Source organism: Halichoeres trimaculatus, unplaced genomic scaffold, assembly GCF_033239565.1.
Source record: "Halichoeres trimaculatus isolate MK-OKI-2021-1 unplaced genomic scaffold, fHalTri1.1 fHalTri1_scaffold_12, whole genome shotgun sequence".
Lineage (NCBI taxonomy): Eukaryota > Metazoa > Chordata > Actinopteri > Labriformes > Labridae > Halichoeres > Halichoeres trimaculatus.
In genome coordinates this window covers 21,193,169-21,211,590 of record NW_027437190.1, presented here as the reverse complement: position 1 = coordinate 21,211,590, position 18,422 = coordinate 21,193,169, and the positions used below count along the sequence as shown (strand labels likewise).

Here is an 18,422-nt window from a genome sequence, read left to right as displayed (position 1 = left end):
TAATTAACTGAAAAAAAAAAACTCATCGCAGGTATTTTTAGCAAAGAAGTTCAATCAGATCCTTGTGCTATATATCCTTTCTTCATATGTGTAGTGATGACTTTGTATCACTAGGAATAAGTGTTGTCCTAGATCAACTGGCTTAGATTTATTTAAAAACAGTAAATGGTGTTATGAGTAAGTTTTAAATCATGAATGTGTTTAAACAAGAACACTTATTTGATGAACGTTTAAAAAAAGATGGAGTGTACCTTTGTGAAAAAGAGCAAACCTAGTCTACACAAATTACTGTTGTCAAAATAAATATTTTTTTGTAAATTTCATATCATACCATCATCATAATTTAGTGTTATAAAAGCTAAGGTGGAGAACTTAAACAGGCAGTTTAGATAAATTAACTTCCAGGAAGACTATTCTTGGGCTGGTCGTAATAAGTCAGGAGAAGTTTATCAGCTTTGTCATCTAAGTTAAACGTAACTTTAAAAAAAAATGACCCAACCTGTCAGAAACCACAGTTTCCCGTCTAGCGAAATTAAGTCAGTGAAGTACGTGACAGGTGGCACAACTGTGGAGTCTCTACAATTCATTGGGCTGATGTTCCGCATGTGACGTAAGCTTGACGTCGCGTTCCCTTGGACTAACTGACCCATGCCGCACGTTACGCTTTCGACGTTGGATGGTCAGAGAGCGAAATTAGTTTGTTGGAAACGGAAGCAACTGCTGTCGGAGAGCAGCGCTTCAAAGGTAAATGTCTTCTTTGTGCCCTTGTGTTGGGTTTTGTCTTTGATTGACTTTTCAGTTTTCACTGAGCAGCTATAGACATTGTTATAGAGTACGTGAGTTTTATTTTTTATTTCGTTGTGAGTGACTAAGCAGCGATGTGTGATGCCGTGTGGGAGAATGCTTAAAACTGCGTTTACATGTGAGACTGAACGCTAAAAGGCACTGCGAGTGAGGCCAATTTATCCTTACTCTTCATGTAATGAGTGTTATAGTTTCTGCTGTTCGGCTGTGATGTGCTGATGTCATCCAGGGTTTCTTTTGTTGGTCTCGGTCATTGGGTCATTTGTTCCCCCACAGCTATTTCAGGAAGATGGATTCAAAGGACGACACGGGAGCCTCATGTTGTAGCAGGTGGGATATTTTGTTTTATTTTTAAAAATATTTTCCTATACTTCAAAAATGCTTTCTTTAACAGCACAAGTTTTTAAACAGGAAACCGCGGGGAGCACAGGAGCACATGGGATTTCCCTTTCCTTTATTTGACAAAGAATGACTTTTTCATCTTACGTAATTAGAAATTTAGGACATCTACTACTAGTACTACTACAGTTTTGCATTTTTTTAAATTAATGCATCAAACTAAATAAAGTTTGTTTCAAAGTGTCTATCTAAAGCACTTTAGGTGTTTCACTTTCATAGAGGCATAATGTTTATCAGGACTATCTGAGTATTGTTTGACTGCCAAATAAAATTGAAATCAAATGTGTGTGCAGGAAAGACAAATAAATTACTAATTTTGAACCTTGTCTTCCAGAAACCATATTATATGAAGGTGGAAGTATCTGTATTTGGACAGATTGTACAGTTTAGGAGAGAAATGTAACAAATTCAGGCCCTAACTGACTCATTAAATACTACTCTGATTTCTCCAGCCCCGTTTGTGTGCACAACCCACACCTGGATTTACTGAAAGATGACATCCTTTACCACTTCAGTTTAGGAACTGGAACTCACAACCTACCTGCTATGTTTGGTGATGTTAAAGTAATACTTTTTTTCCTTAACTATTTTATTGAAAAATACTTTTATCATCTTATTCAGCAGTTAAACATGCCTGTTTTGTTTAGTTTGTGTGTGTTGGGGGCAGTCCCTGGAGAATGAAAGCCTTCATTAAATACATAGCCACTGAGCTTGGCATGGAGGACCCCAAATCGGAGTACCCAAACATCTGTGCCGGAACGGACCGATATGCTATGTACAAAGTTGGCCCTGTGCTCTCTGTCAGCGTATGTAAGAACAAAACATATCCTCAAAATAAATGCTGTTGGGGTCCTTGCACTAAATCTTGTCAGCTGTGCACTAGGAAACACCACATGGGTGTTTAAATAGTGAATGAACTATCTGTGCTTTATTCCACAGCATGGGATGGGTATCCCATCAATTGCCATCATGTTACATGAGCTAATAAAGCTCCTCCATCATGCACACTGCACAGATGTGACCATCATACGTATTGGGACCTCAGGTGGAATAGGTAAGCTTATTATTTTGAATTGTATTTATTTGAAGTGCTTAGCTATATGCTGAATATTAATGAAACAGAGTTACAACCTTCACCAATTGACTTAATTACCCCAAATGTCCTTGGGATGATTTGATTTGAGGAGCTCATAAGAGACTTGGTGCTTGTAAGTTTTCCTCAGGGCAGATTAAGTGAAAACTCTTTATTTTATTAATCATGGTGTGGTATAACTTTGTGGTCAACTCAAGAAATGGATTCATTATGGCAAACTTTGAGATGTGCCACCTCTGCTCGGCCTGAATGAACTGGATGACTTAAAATATATATTATTTATCAACTCGTTTTCAAAGTGCATATCTTTGTGCAGTCATGTGCAGAAGGTTATGTCATTTGAAATAAATCTTTTGGGTACATTTTCAATTTTCATTACTCTGATCATCTTTGGACTGTGAGCAGAGGCTTTGTATGTGTTAGTATCTATAACACTGATAAACTACGTCATAATTTTGAATTGTATTTGTTACACATATGATTCTGGCAAGAATCATATGCCAATAATCATATGTTTCTGTCTGATTTACTTTAATTTCAATTGCTTTTTAGCTTGAAACTTTCTCAGTGTGAAAAAACAAGTAAAAAACATTTCCCTCTTTTTTTGTTTACCTTTCTTTCTTTTCTCCTTTGATAGCCTGATTTGACTTTCATGGTGCTGCAGCTTCACTCATGGTTTACAGATCAATTTAGTAAATTGGAGCAGGGTGGGAACCAAACATTTTTTTTCCAGATGAAAGTGAAGAACTCTATTACTTCATCAGGCTCATTTTACTTTGCTTGTGACTGTTAGAACTTTGGAAAAAATGCATACAAATAGTATGTGTAGTCAGTCGCACTCCCCCGATGTTTCATTTCCACACCCTTGATAATGAGTCAGCAGTGATGTTGTCAATTTCCTGAGCTTCAAACATTTTTCATAATATTTTCAAAATTGTGAATAGTTGCACATGAAACACCCCCATCGAGTTCAAATGTCATGTGATGACATTGATGAGTGGAGGTTATTTTGGCGCTGGCGAGTGAGGCTTTTGAATTTAAAATCTCCATAGACTGTGCTATAAAGTTTTTTTTTTCCTTAAATGGTTGATTGATTGAATTTTGGTTCCTAAATGAGGACAATCTATAGCAGTAAGAATGCTCTAAAATTGTACCTTCAGTTGCTACCTAAATGCCTTTTCAACTGCAAATGGAAAAAAAATATTTCACATCATACCAAAAACAGTCTCAGGGTTCCACCTGCATCTAACACTTCTTATAGCTTAAAAAAAATCAAACATACGGCGAGATCTCTAACACTTTATGAGCCACACATGGTTAATGATGAACAAGTGAATAACATTTTACAAACTGTATTGTTGTGTTGTGTCCTGACTTTTCATGCCTTCAGGTTTCTCCCCTGAGAACTGCTGTGCTTTGAAAGAAAAAATACAAACTTATGGTTGGCTTGCATTGTTACTGACCATACATGTGATTGACTTGATTTGAATTAATGTGATTAAACTCACTGATCAGCTGCCTCAAAACAGACAACTCAGAATTTGCACTTGAGGCTTTTTTCATGTACCAATAGAGGGAGAGGGAGTCATAAATATTTCATAGCAGTCATTCTTATGCGAGTCTCCTTTTTCCCCATTTAAAATGTTGGTTTTGCCTTTTGAGGTGATTATAAAATGCCATCTGTTTGACATTTCAGTCAGTATATGCCAGTGTTTGTACTGCTGTAGAACACTAGTTAATAACTCTAACAACTGGCTGAATTTAAAGGCATGCTATTTGAAATCATCTAAATATTCGTCTTAATAATTATGTCTGGATGCTTTGATTGAAAAAATATATATAAAGCTATGTTTTTTTCATTAAAGAAATAATCTGTCAAGTCTGACATTTAAGCATGTCCATGTTAGTCCTTTCTTGATATGACAGGAGTGGAAGTCTTTGATTAATCTTATCTGCCATTTCTGTTTTTAAGGGCTTGAGCCTGGCACTGTTGTGGTCACCAAGCAGTCTGTTGATGCCACCTTCCTGCCAAAGTTTGAACAGGTGATCTTGGGAAAGACGGTTGTGCGCAACACAGATTTGGACCAGTGCCTGGCTGAGGAGCTGTTGCAGTGCAGCAAAGACTTGAACCAGTTTGACACAGTGGTGGGCAACACCATGTGTACTCTGGACTTCTATGAAGGTGTGCACTTGTTCTGTTCCACATTTAAATGACTTTTGTTCTCGCTTGCAGTATTTGCTCTCTTGCTGATTCACTCTCTGTCTGATCAATCTGTCAGGACAAGCCCGTTTGGATGGTGCATTCTGCGCCTATACTGAGAAGGACAAGCAGGACTACCTCAACAGAGCCAACGAAGCGGGGGTCTGCAATATTGAAATGGAGTCCTCAGTTTTTGCTGCAATGTGTAAACTGAGTGGTCTTCGAGGTAAATAATATAACATCTGCATTATATGAAGGCTGGCAAATTTCAAGTCTCAGGGACCTGATGCTTATGTTTTGTGTACAGCGGCCGTGGTTTGTGTGACTCTACTAGACCGCCTGAAGGGGGATCAGCTGAGTAGCTCCAGTGAAGTTCTTCACAATTACCAACAGCGCCCTCAGATACTGGTTGGATGCTACATTAAGAAGCAGTTGAAGGCCCAGGCAGTTCACAGTTAAGCACTCCAGCCATTTCATACAAGCACTTGTTAAATCTTCAGTACTTGAGCCACTCTCTAAACTTATAAAACACTGAAAATATGATGCACTGCAATAACTTAGATTTCAACTGTTTTCACATCTTTGTCGTTGTTTAGTTTTTCATCCTGATGCACAGACCTCTATCATTTTAAATGTCTAGTTAAAATAAACCAGTACTCAATACTTTTACTTTTGAATTTGTTTTCAACTTCTATACATTTCAACTGAGCATAAAAAACTTTTATTGTGGCTGCCCTTATGTCTTAACACAGCTGCCTCTGATTTTACACATGTAAAGTCTCTTATCCATAAAACTTGAAACATGTCTTGACCTTTGCTAAATTTGTTTTAAATGTAATGTGTCATCTTCAACTGTCATTAAAATGTTTGTTCTATTCAAACCAAAAAATTACTATTTATAATCCAGGTTTTCATGGCACTGTTTATGGTCATAGTACTTGAATGTGTATCATCTGGAATATTTTCCTATGCAGATTGTATTTGTTGACTTCAGAAACAGATTTCAGTCAGTACTGTAAAACCAGCAACCATACATGTCTTTTATTTTAAGAATTGGAAAGGATCTGTATGATGTTATATGATATCTTAATAAAGCTTTGCTCATTCCAAACTGTTTTATGTTTGCCCTGATTTATGATGTACAAGTTGGATCTGATGTACACATCTCAATAATTGCTGGCAACCTAACAGAAACTGTGACATAAACATAACCTATAGGCTATTGGTCAACTTCATGCTGACTAATAAACATGGTTCGTACTTTAATGATGTTCACAATGACTATGTTAATGTAGTCCTGAATAAAAAGATTATCAATCATGAATAGTTTTATGCAGCAACTTAATTCCAAGTCAACTGATTTTAAGACTTTCAACTGTCTTCACTTGATTCAACCTGAAGTCTCAGAATTATCCATTGAAACAAGTAGACAGAACAGCACAGATTTAAGTTTTGGTTTTTTTTTCGAAGCATTGACATGAATTTCCGGGTTGATACTTACTGAATTTGTCAACAAGACAATTAATGTGCACAGTTGCCTGGAAACGGGATGGGTCGACCCACTCACTACTCTCCCTTACAACATGTCACTCTTTGTGGGCTAACGAACAATGACGTAAAATGACGCATTCAATCGTTAAAATTAAATTCTGACCATGCGTCATCCTAACAGGTAGGTTACAGGAAGTCGTCTACCTTAATAAGCTCGGCAAAGAGGCTTCGACAGCCTTTTTCGTGTACCACCTTGTTAACAGGCCCCCAGAAAAACACATTTCATTAGCCTATTTATCAATTCTATGCTCTTCGACCTAAATGTGTTAATAAAGGCCTATAATATTTTATTAATTCCAATTTTTGAAGCCAATTTGCAGTGTTGTATATCAACTCTTTATGCTCCTTTTCGCGTGTTGTCACGACGCTATGGAAAGTGAAAGGCTACTTCGAGCACTCATTCATAAGCTTTCTCGACTTTCTGTCTTAATCGTCTACTTTAGCCCATAAGTCTCCTTCATGGTCAAATCAAACACTATTAAAACCGCTCCGCGCACGTGAGTGCAGAGGGGAGGGTCTGCATGCGCGCTCCCGCTCGTGCCCACCTCCAGCCTCGCATCCGATCCTACCCCGGTCTATTCGCTGACTCAGTGCCTTAGAAGCATTACCGATCACCTGAAGGGAGCTACAGCATCCTTTGCGGAGAGAATAATATACATCAGCCATGGCCAAAACAGCAACCGGTAAGCTCTTTCAAGCCGACTCGATTCGAAAACAGGTGTATAGATGTATGGGTGCGTGGGGGGATGGATGGATGGATGGATTTTGACGGATGCATCTTTTCCCAGTGTTGGCCTGGTATTGTCTACATTCTCGTGGTCGTGATTCTGTAAAGCCTGAACTTAAAGATGATCTCTTGTCACATTATTTTAGGAGATTTATAAAACCCACCCTCACATTTCTCCATCTGCTGTGGGCCTTTTGTCTTAGCACGAAAGTCTGTTAACGACGGCCAGAATGAGCCAATCATCCTCCATCATTAGGTTGCTTTACTACCTTCATCATCTTTCTTATCACCGTATTGTGTTACTGATTATTTGCCTTGGCGTTTTGTTCAGTAACAGTGTGTAATTAGTCAATACGGATCGACTGCAGACAGCTTTATTTACAACGCCGCACCTGCGCTTCATGCTACAGCGGCCCCAACATGCAGCATAATGCAGACGGACCCCACCCAAGATGCTGGGCTGCTCACCATTTAGCCGACAGAGAAGAAGAGAAGGCTTTTTCAGTCTGACTTTTAGCTGAAATTAAATTCAAACACAGCTGAGATTGTTTTTAAAAACGTGTTTTTGTGCCCTGAATGTGTCCTGAAGGTGATTGTTCCGATGGATTTCATTGGGATTCGTACTAGTATTAATGTCTGTAGCTTTCTGTATTTCTCTCAAGATGCATCACCAGCTGTGACAGATGTGCTGCCTTTTATTCCCAAAAAGAAAGAAGCACGTATAAAGTAATAAGGGATGAAAGCCAGACAATAAGATCTTATTGTTAACACTAAATGTATATTGTTGCCTACATTAGTCATCCTTACTGATAGACAGCTATTGTTCTAGGCCTGGCATTAGCATATTTGTTTTCAAGGGTTTATGTAGCCTCTGTACACAAATCTAAAGCATTAATGGTTTCCCAATACAAGCAGTCCATTTTCTTGCTTTTAATACATCAGGATGTGCAGCAGACTTCTCTATGGTACACGGTATTGACAGAGTTGTAGTAAGAGAGACAGGTGCATGGCAGGGTGGGAGGCAGGCCAGCCCTGCAGCAAGGGGCCTCTTCACACACACTGGCCTTTGCAGCACTTACAATCTGTAGCCTTCTCTCTGAGCAGCCAGGTGGGCACACTGTCAAATACAGGAAGAGCAAGCACAGGAAAAGTGACATAATTTTGCAGGCAAGATTAAAAATAGTCTACAAGGAATCAGAAGAAAAAAAACACAACTTACGTCAGATCAAGTGTAAAAGTCAAAACTATTACTCAGCTGTTTTCAATGGCTATGGCAGCAGCAGCCAACAGCCGGTTAGGGGTGAGACAGACAATATATGCATTTCCCACAATTAGGATCATGACACAGGACAAACAGCTGGAGGTTAATGAGGAAAAGAATAGTGCTACAGACTTGCTTCTGCACCATCTCACTCTTTGGAGTTTAAGAGATTCAGCAGTTGATTTTCTCACATATACCTTACTATTGCAGGACATAGAAGAACATTATTCAATAACTACTGCACATTTTCCTCTCCATAGTAATGTGTTGATTTCAGATATTTCAAGTTGGTTCATATTTTTATTCCAATTTCTGGACTTTGTGTCAGTGAGGTAATCTAAGTTGAGTGTTAATTTGTCTGTTTTACTTAATGTCATCAACTGAAAGAGAGGCTCATCACAATACTATGGTGTGTTTTTGTTCCCACAGCATATAAAGAGAAGATGAAGGAGCTGTCTGTCCTCTCCCTCATCTGCTCCTGCTTCTACCCAGAGTCACGCAACAAGCTTGTGCGTGAATTTGAAGGTATGGATCAGCTCAAACATTGATTTCCTTTTAGGTTGAACTAATCCCTTCCCTCTTAGTAACAAAGTAGTATTGGACCACTGTACTGTGCTATTGGACATTGATTTTGGGTGTTTTATTAAATATTGTTTAACTTACAGAAATGGAGGTGAAGCCCATAAACAAGCGAGCCTCTGGCCAGGCTTTTGAGGTGATTCTCAAGCCCCCATCTCCTGTGTCAGACATGGCCCACAACTTCCCCTCACCCCCTAAGAGGGACATCTCCTTGGAGGATATTGAGAAGAAACTGGAGGCTGCGGAAGATCGAAGGAAGGTGAGAATTTAAGCTGTGAAGCTGAACCACTTTAGCCGCTTGATATAATGCAAAACACGAGGCTTTGGTTGTAAAGCTGTTCAGAACAACACAGTTTGTTTTTATTTGTTGTATTTTTAGTACCAAGAGGCCCAGGTTCTGAGAGCTTTGGCAGAAAAGCGAGAGCATGAGAGGGACGTGCTGCTAAAGGCCATGGAAGAGAACAGCAACTTCAGTAAGATGGCTGAAGAGAAACTGCAGATGAAGATGGAGCAGATCAAGGAGAACCGTGATGCCCATCTGGCAGCCATGGTTGAGCGTCTACAGGAGAAGGTAAGAAACTCAGACAACCTACAGGAACTGTGACCAAGAACTGTACTTAGGCAGTTATCTCACTGTTGCTGTTATTGTTGATTTTTAGGAGAGACATGCAGCTTTGGTGCGCAAGAACAAAGAGCTGAGGGAAGAGCTGACAGCATGAGCCTCACTCAAACTCTGACTTCCATGGTCCATCTACGTCCCTCCAACAAGCCCCGCCCCTCCCCTGCCCTGCCCTCACCTTCCTCTGAACAGACACCTTACCCTGGCAGCCGAGAGGTTCCAATGACCTCACCATCACATCACAACACACCACACCACCAGTACTCACCACTATCAGTATTATCAGTGGATACAAGCATCAGTTACACTTATCTTGAGAGTTGAATGGATTTGTTCATTTTAGAGAAAATTATATGGCTTTTACTTTGTAAATACTGTTTTCTTAAACTCTATCTCTGCCCCATCTATCTATCTATCTATCTATCTATCTATCTATCTATCTATCTATCTATCTATCTATCTATCTATCTATCTATCTATCTATCTATCTATCTATCTATCTATCTATCTATCATGGTAGGTGAAGTACTTTCTGTACTGCTCTGTATGATTCCAAACATTTTGTTTGTGATTGATAAATGTTTCAGTTCTTGAAATTTTTGACTCTACAACCATTTTTTTGTGAAAGAACTCGGTGTTGTGAGTTTGCTGTAGATTGACATTTTGCAGTGTTTCCTGATGATGTCATGATGATGATGATGACGATGTTTCCGTGTCTTTGTGAAGAATGCTGATTGGTGTATACCTTGGCTGCAGACTCCTCAAGATAGTGACGTATCCCATCTGTATTTTCCTCACGCACACATACTCTTTTCAACACGCATGCTTAGATCTTTGAGAGAACGCCAAAAACACACAGTTTCATAAAGTGTCCACTTCCTCTTTAAGTGAGCTTGATAACAAACTTGATAGGTGCTTTATTGTTACTACTAAGAATGTCTTTGGCCAATGGGAGCAGCTGTTTCTACACTTACAGATCCCCTGTTACCCTGACAACTTTGTTTCCCAATGAAGGGATCTTTAGCCAAATCAATAGCTCTACACAGTATTTGGGGATCAATCTCTTGAATGTTATGACACCATAAAGGTATTTGTTGTTGCTCCCACCATGATATTAACAATGCGAACCTAATGTGTGTCTGCGTGGGTGTGTGAATGTGGATTCAACAACAAGGTATCACTTGCCTCTGTTCTCTTTAAAGGGAATAGATGGAGACTGGATGCAGGATGCTTTACATCCCAGCACACTGAACTAGTGTCTTTTTAATATCCAATATCACTGATATCTGCCTGCATCCTCCGCTGCTTGTGTTTTTCCCTTCATATATTTCTCTGTGAAAGCTTTGCTGAATAAAGGTTTGGGATTCTGTGACCATATGGCATGCACCATCTAAAACTTTTCTGTGCTAAAAGTGGAGGGAAAGATGTAAACTGCCAAATAAAAGAACCAGTTATCTACACATCCTGAGAATCACCGTCTTCACCAAGTTGATTTCACATTCTTTTCTTTTACCTTTGCTTATCCAGTAACTTTATAACACATAATTTAAATGTATGCAAGCTCATACCTTAAAGGACACATGAACAAAAATAAGACCAATCACGAGCTCCTCCACTAGATGGCAGTGTTAGATCTATTTGAGCTGAAAAACCCTGACAAAAAGTCTGTCAGACGTTCACCAGAGGCCAATATAAAATAGAAGTACAACATCTCATGAATTGTATCTAATCTTTTATCAGAAATCTGATGGTTTTGGAAAAAAAGAGACCTTGTCACTTCTATTCAAACTAAAGCAGCTAAAGCAAGGGTTGGGTAGGTAACAGCACTTCTAGGACAATATACCTGATGAGTTATGTGGCATAAGTCTTCGGGAGGTAAATCACAGGCAGAGACCGCTCCTCCTGGATGCATAAAAGCTGCTGAATGAATGGGATCAAAACAATGAAGCCCTTAAAATGTGTGCCACCTAGGCTGGAGCTAGCTAATTATTAGTTCAGCTGTTTGTGTGTTGTTGTAACTTTCTTGACCGCTTTCCTCCAGTGTCCCCATCCTGTTCACACTATTGTCTCCAATTCAGACCAACCCAGGCTGGTGAGGTCAGGGTAACATTGTAAAGGATTTCCTCTGGCTCTTAATGATTTCCTGGGTATTCATAAGGGCAACAATGCTCCCAGATTTGGTTACTTACCTGGCACACAGTGGAGGAATTGCCTTTCAGTCAATGACCAGGGCATTATTAGCTCATAATTAACTTCTAGGGAATGCAGCTAAAATACACCTGTGGATCAAATGTCCCTTGGGAAGGAATGGTCTAAACCACTACTGTGATGAAAAAAGAGTTGAATGAGCAAATGCACAAGAAAAAAAAACACTCTACTTTCATCTTTTTCTACTTCAACTCAATTTATTGATACAAAAAATGTACAAATACATCCGATAGTGAAAGTTTAGATTCAGCAGAAGTTAGTTCTCATCCAATGGTCCATACGATATGTATACTGTTTTACAAGAGTTCTTAATTCTTAAAACAACAACATTGTATGTTGTTGCTCTACTTTTTGAATACACCCACACTAAACAGACGTTGAAGCTTCAGTAAGTAAGTGATCCAGGAAATAAAACACCTACACTTGTGTTTACAGTAAATCTATTCAGGGCCCATGTTTCATAATCGATTCTCAACCCAGAGACAGTGCATGTTAACTAAATTAGTAATCATTTCAAAGTATAGTATTAATCATTTAGAATTCCTTTTCTTTGTGAGTGTGATGGCACACTGACCAGCAAGCAGTTTCTCTCATACTTTACAAAATAAAATAAAATCAGCTTATTTGTTCCCCTGTTTTTTATTGCTATAGAACAGATGAGGCAGATTTCCTGCCTGGCACAGCTCAGCTGTTGCCTTCAGTCCGGTACTAAGCTTCAGAACACACCAATCTCAGTCCCCCACGGCCTGTAAGGCTTCGTCAGGGTGGAGGAGGGGCTCACCGTGCCAAGTGCTGCTGGGGAGACCAGAGGGAAGGCACCAAAAGAGAGGGGAAAGGCTGACAGCGAGGAAAGGGACGAAAGAAGCGGGGGTGAGAGCTTGGATGTTGGCACAGACAGACTGAGGGGCAGCGAGCCGTTTGGAGGCACCCTGAGGGACTCTGTGGGGGGCACCACACTGAGTCTGGATGTCCCAGATGCATCAGTGGTGGAGGAGGAGGAGGATGTGGTGGAAGAAGGGGAGGATGAAGAGGAAGGTGGGCTACTGTTGCTTCTTGAAGCAGGTGTCCTGGCCTGTGGGTGCTGGAGGAGGAGGGGGTGTGGGAGGTGGGCAGGGGGTGTCCCATAGGCAGAGCCCCAGGCCAAGTGTTCGAGTCCGGTTTGCACCTCCCTCTGGGAGGCATAGTTGCTGAGATGAGACACCAGACGTACACGGAGGGGGTCTGAGCTCTCCCGACCCTCTATGATGCTCAGGAAGCGAGCCGTCTCTGCCAGGCACTCCCTGAAGCCTAGGCCGCGGTAATCCTTTGCAAGAGCATGAGCTTCAAAGAAACCTGTCAGGAAGCAGAGTCAAAAGGTCAGTGATGCAATTAGGCACTAAGATTGTCATCATGATTCAGGAAAGTGCATTATGATATTCTATGTACCATCCAAAGCCAGAAAACATTACCTTTGCCACCAGACGCATGAAGCATTTTCAAATGGTCAACAGTCATTTGCAATATTTCTGCTTTCTCCAATTTTGCTGACCCCTATAGAAAAACCACAAAAGCATAATGTTTTTTTAAAAATAATATTTCATATCTAAAGTCCACCATGGGAAAAAATGTAATGCAAAAATGTGACAGCCTTGAAAACTAATGGAAGGAAGATCAACTGACCTGTTTCTCAAAAGCACTTGGCACCAATCTTCTTAACTCTGAAAGACTGTTGTTGATCCTGTCACGTCTTCGTTTCTCAATAATCTGTAAATGTGTCAAATATACAGAATAATTTGGGGTTAGAAGAGGCAGGAAAACGGGGTGATAAACATAGACAGATTTAGGGACCTATCTTACCCCTCTACGCCTTTTTCTGGCCAGGACTTGGGTCGTTGTGGAGGGGGACATCGAGTCGTGGGAATCCAGTTGACTATAAGGTAAACAAGATACAGATTGTTAAAATATAAAGATTTTTTTTTTTTCAAACAGCGACAGGTAGTAAAAGGCAAAATGCTATAGTTAAAATTTGGACTGAGTTCACGCACGGTAGTCTTATGATATCGTGATCAAAGAAATAATCATACCCATTTTCGTCGCCACTGTCCTTTTCTACCTCAACATTGTCGTCCAGGTCGCTTTCGGATGAACTGTAATTGTGGCTTCGCTTCATGATGCTTCAAGGGATCCTCAGTAGTCCTTTGAGTGAACAATCCAGAGCGGCACTACCAGAAGCGACTGGGGTAAACTTCAGATCAGCCTCTGCTGTGATCTTTTTCACAACGCAAGGAGGGGGTGTGGACTCTGGAATCGGACGGGCGTGGCTTGGAAAGCCTTCAGCCTGTTATTTTCGAGGTGGACACTATATGACGTGTGCTGGACAAAAAAAGAAAAGAAAAAGAAATTGATAATAATAATAATAATAATAATAATAATAATAATAATAATAATAATAATAATAATAATAATAATAATAATAATAATAAGATAAATAAATAAATAAAAAAGGGGCAATCCCAGGTCTCAAGGGGAAAGTGAATCTCTTATGTGTAAAGATTAAATTCGCATTGAGCTCCATGATAAAGCTGTTTTAAAGAGTGCATGAGGAATGGTAAGAGTCTGGTGTACAAGATTTTACAGTTTTTCTTAGTCCCTGTGGTACATTTCTTGAATTATCCTTGCTATCTGCAAAACAGTAAGTGCATTTCTCAAAACAGTTTGTACAAATAGCAAAACACCACAGATTACCTGCAAAAGCTAGTCTCTTTCTCAAACTTCTTCGTTCATATCTCAAAAGTAATTTTCTGTGTCGGTAAAGATGTTAGTGCTATTAGAATGACGAGTCCTTATGTCATTGTATGGACAAGACAGTCAAATTGATTGGTCATGTTGTCAATATAACAGTGTACTCTGAAAGGATGTTCTGATGTGAACTATGCCTTAAGTTTTGATGAAAGTTATTGTAAATTGTAAGTTACATCTTAGTGTATGTGAGAGATTGACTGCAAAAGACTGGACAAAATACATATTTTCGCTTTCACTGCTTGTGCTGTAATTTGTTAACTGACCCCATTGTTGGAACACAGAAAGAGAAGAAGGTGCTGCATAGCACAAAGAAAACAAAAACAAAAACAAAAACGAAAATGTCTGAATGATATAGGACACGGTTGTTTTCACAACTTTTGGCTGCATCCTTCAACCAACCTCAGCCATTGTATAAGCTTATGATTGAGAACATGGTCCAAGTGTGATAGATCTTGTTGTCATTTCACAGGAAATTTGTTGCCACTGTCTGTACAGAGAAAAGTACACATACACAGTTACCCGTTGGTGGTTCATGCATTATCATGGGTCAAGGTGAGCCTATTCGACAAAGACCCTTGATAATTTGTTTTGATTTACATGACATAAGCAATTGATAATGTAGGAAAGAGCAAAGAACACAATCATACATAATCATTTGCCTGGGTGTCCCAAAGCATTTTCAACTTGTTCAGACATGAGCAACTGTTTTTTGATGAGCACAAGTGACCCAATGATTTGAAGATTGAACAAGTAGTTTTGAGCATTTCCTTTCTGATCTGAGAAATGTACTAAAGCATTTGAGAAAAACTGTTAAGTACTTCCTCACCTGATACAACTAAGTTGTGATTTTTTTAAATCAAAGATTCCTCTTTTTTTTCTTTTTTTTGTAATGATCTGTTTTATATTTTTTATTTTTTTTATTTTACTCAACTTTTTACCATCTATACTCAGCTTTTAGATGTATGTCATGAGTTTTTTCAGTTTTTCCTGTTGTATGTTGTATTGAAAGCCCATAGAAAGATATATTTGAAAGCATGATTTCTACTTCACATCCTATAGAGAAATGTGTCTCAGCTTGGCAGCTCAGTGTGTCCGACAGACTCCTGGCCTCAGCCCCCCCAGTTCCCCTGCTGAGCCTCCAGTTCATGAGCAACAGGCCCCATTACAGCCGGAGCCCTCTTCTTCTTTGGTGTTGTGGAGGACACACGGCCTATTAGCAGAGTGTGTTGTTCATTGTCTGCTGTCAGCTGTGTGCTTCCACAACAGCATTGATCAGTCAGGGGGCCCAACATTAGTCAGTCAGCGTTGCCAGGTTCTCCTAGGAAACCCCTCTTTCACCTCCTCCCACCACCTCCTCCTCCCGAGTCACTGCAAACAGGTCAACTTACTGGCGCAGGGAAACCTTTCCAGGGTGTCATTCATCTTCTGTGGGGGTAAAAACCTCACTCTGCTGCTCCTTTAGTGGGAAAGAGGAACAAAAATGTTTTCCGAGGCTCAAAGCTGCACCAAAACCATACATAAATGTTTTGCTTGTGAGTGTGATTAAAAAGCATATAAACAAACATAAACAAAAGTGAATCACTATGCATGGAGAGTAGGGGTGGTCTGAAGGAGGTGTGAAAACTTTGACCCCACTAATATGCCTGGGTCATTGGGTAAACAATATAAAACACGGGAGCTTTAAATGTTTATGTTCCACTGTGTAACTGATCTCTACTGGCTGTTTGCCTTGTCTGTGTTAGAGAGAAAGAAACACTAACTATACCGCCTATATGTGAATGTATTTATATACACTGCACATGTTTATGTAGCGACGTATACATATTGATTAAAACACCACATGGAATGTAATATTGTTCAGTCCTTGTTGTTTTGGGGCTCTTGTCTTTAATCCACAACTTTCAAAACATGTTAAAGCCAGAGTTACAAATTGCACTGCAGACTTTGCTTTTGCAAGTATGAATACTTTCTCAAGATGAGGGGTTTTGCTATCGATAACATAATTTACCAGTATTCAAGTAATGAACACTAAAATTCTACAATTTCATTTAGCAGAAACTTTTTTACAAAACAATGTACAACACAAGCAAAAATATGGTTAGAAAGGAAAACTTTAGGAAGTAGGACAAAGCACTTTAAGTTATTTGGTTGCAGGTGCTGCCTTTAAGTGCAAGACAAAGTGCTTTTTTTCTACATTTTCTTTTTTTACTTTTTCTTTTAACACTAACCACACAATACTATTAAACAACCACATTTAGGCATACTGTTTAAACCATAACTACTTAACTTTTTCAAAGAAAATTTCATTGCCAGTCCTTCTCAGTTGAACTCTTTTCATGAAATGAGTAAGAAGAATAGAAATTCATGTTGTGATGACACTTTCCTGTTAAGAAAATTAAGTTTAAGTATTTTAACAGCATAAATATTAAACAGCAGTGAAATGGTCATCTTCTCCGGGAAGGTGTGGGAAATAACAGTTCCTGAGGCTGGTACACTTCCTGCATAAAGACATGTCTGGTAAGGCCATCAGTGGGAGCGTGACCCCCCTAACATCTTCCATACTGGTACCTTGTCGAGCAGCAGCTGTTCCTTTGCTCCGTACGTCAGGTCAGTTGTTAACTCTGTGCAGTGGGAGCTGGACAAGCGCAGATGAGAGCTTGATTCCATGGAGCAACTGCAGGCCAACATGCTGTTCCCAGAATGTCAGAGGGCTTTTTGGTGCTGACGGATACAATGTGCAAGCTTCAGTCATTTTGTTCATGCAGTAAGTGTGGATGAGCCTGACACACACATTGCCCCCACAGGGTCCTGCACCTTGTCCTGTCTTACCTCCATGTCAACACAAGCTTTCACTCTAAATCCTGCCTACATCCACTTGTTTCATGCATGTCTACGCCACCATGCCCTAACATGGTCAATTCATAGACTTTATAAGAGAGACAGGGAATCCCTATACAACCCAACCAGGGTCTTATTTGTCATGCTTGTGTATCACTGACTCACAGGTTCAAAACTGTTTTGAATTAGTGCAGTTAATTACACATAGACTGTGTAAAAACTGGACATTATATTGCTTGACTAAAGGTGAGGTCACCTCAAAAACTGCTTCCCCTGCTGATTGGCTGCAGTATAGGTCAAAAACTCTGTCTACCCCATTCATTTGAATGGTGTTGTGCTCAAACTTTAAAAGATTAACAAGCCTTGTAGAAATGTTTCTCACGTGCCAAGTTGATACAAAGTTATATATATCCACTGCACAGACTCTGGCTGCGATTTTACCGGCTGGCCGAGCTTCAGAGGAAGGTATTTTGACATCAAATCTGTACAATGGTAAAAGGCAGAGCCACACTGTCCATTTTATTTACAGTCTATGGTCATGCAGAGCACATCGTTTTCTGAACCAGGCAGTAAACATGTTTACTTTTGTGGTTAAGATCAGCTTTCTTCACCAGGTAGTGTATGTGGCCGGTTTCAAGCTTATGCTACATGAAGTGCAGATTTTAGGCTTCGTATTATAAGACTAGAGGATGCTTCTTGATCCAGAAGTCAACCTTGCTGTTTTTAATTGTTATACTGTAGTGAGAGGGTGAATTAATGCTTCACTGTTGCCAATGGGTTATAGCTGAAATAATCTAACCACTGTGGTTTTAGGAGGAGGGGGAGTCATTTAAATACAGCATAAATACAGTAAATTGAACCTAAAATGATTGAACGAATTCCCTTTATACCGGCAAAAACAACAGGTTAAATATACTAAAGTCTAAAACTCCCTTTTGTGTCAGAGTTTCATTAGTAGGCATTTGTATTGCTCTCTGCTTTTGGGAAGGTTTTTTATTTCCACTTGTGGGATGAATGTCAGCTCCACAGCTGGGTCAGTAAGAGCCCACTTCTCACCATCCATGGCCTTCCCATGACTCTGCTGGCAGATATTTTCAGTATATTTGGGCTCGCGCCAGGGTTGTTTGAAATGCTACTATGGTCATAGAGCTCCATAGGACAGGCTGATTCATGTGGTCTCTATTAAACCGACACAAACCACTCTCCCAACACCTGACCGTCAAGGTCCTTCACATGAGTATTTACATTCCTGTGCTCCATTAAACATAATTAGGATCTTTGTTGCAAAATCCTTGAACTCTCACACTGCTTCCAAACATATTCTTTCTCAATTTAATGACTCTGGAAATGCTTTCTGTTAGG

General features: G+C 39.8%; 3 protein-coding genes across 3 annotated transcripts; 2 read left to right on the top strand and 1 right to left on the bottom strand.

Annotated features, from left to right (window-relative positions):
* The first annotated feature begins 272 nt into the window (after positions 1–272).
* upp1 (uridine phosphorylase 1) lies at positions 273–5,607 on the top strand. The gene is made up of 8 exons (XM_074684254.1): positions 273–744; positions 1,081–1,134; positions 1,656–1,767; positions 1,851–2,009; positions 2,143–2,257; positions 4,269–4,478; positions 4,576–4,722; positions 4,804–5,607. The coding sequence occupies exons 2-8, from the start codon at positions 1,094–1,096 to the stop codon at positions 4,953–4,955; spliced, it is 936 nt and encodes a 311-aa protein (XP_074540355.1). The 5' UTR covers positions 273–744; positions 1,081–1,093; the 3' UTR covers positions 4,956–5,607.
* Positions 5,608–6,569: 962 nt separating this feature from the next.
* Positions 6,570–10,695, top strand: stmn2a (stathmin 2a). Its single transcript, XM_074684255.1, has 5 exons — positions 6,570–6,730; positions 8,465–8,560; positions 8,701–8,873; positions 8,994–9,185; positions 9,274–10,695. The coding sequence occupies exons 1-5, from the start codon at positions 6,712–6,714 to the stop codon at positions 9,331–9,333; spliced, it is 540 nt and encodes a 179-aa protein (XP_074540356.1). The 5' UTR covers positions 6,570–6,711; the 3' UTR covers positions 9,334–10,695.
* A 962-nt stretch (positions 10,696–11,657) lies between these two features.
* Positions 11,658–13,690, bottom strand: LOC141801273 (hairy/enhancer-of-split related with YRPW motif protein 1-like). Its single transcript, XM_074684253.1, has 5 exons — positions 13,505–13,690; positions 13,278–13,350; positions 13,101–13,184; positions 12,890–12,971; positions 11,658–12,773 (listed from the first exon to the last, which is right to left on the bottom strand). The coding sequence occupies exons 1-5, from the start codon at positions 13,588–13,590 to the stop codon at positions 12,157–12,159; spliced, it is 942 nt and encodes a 313-aa protein (XP_074540354.1). The 5' UTR covers positions 13,591–13,690; the 3' UTR covers positions 11,658–12,156.
* Positions 13,691–18,422: the final 4,732 nt, after the last annotated feature.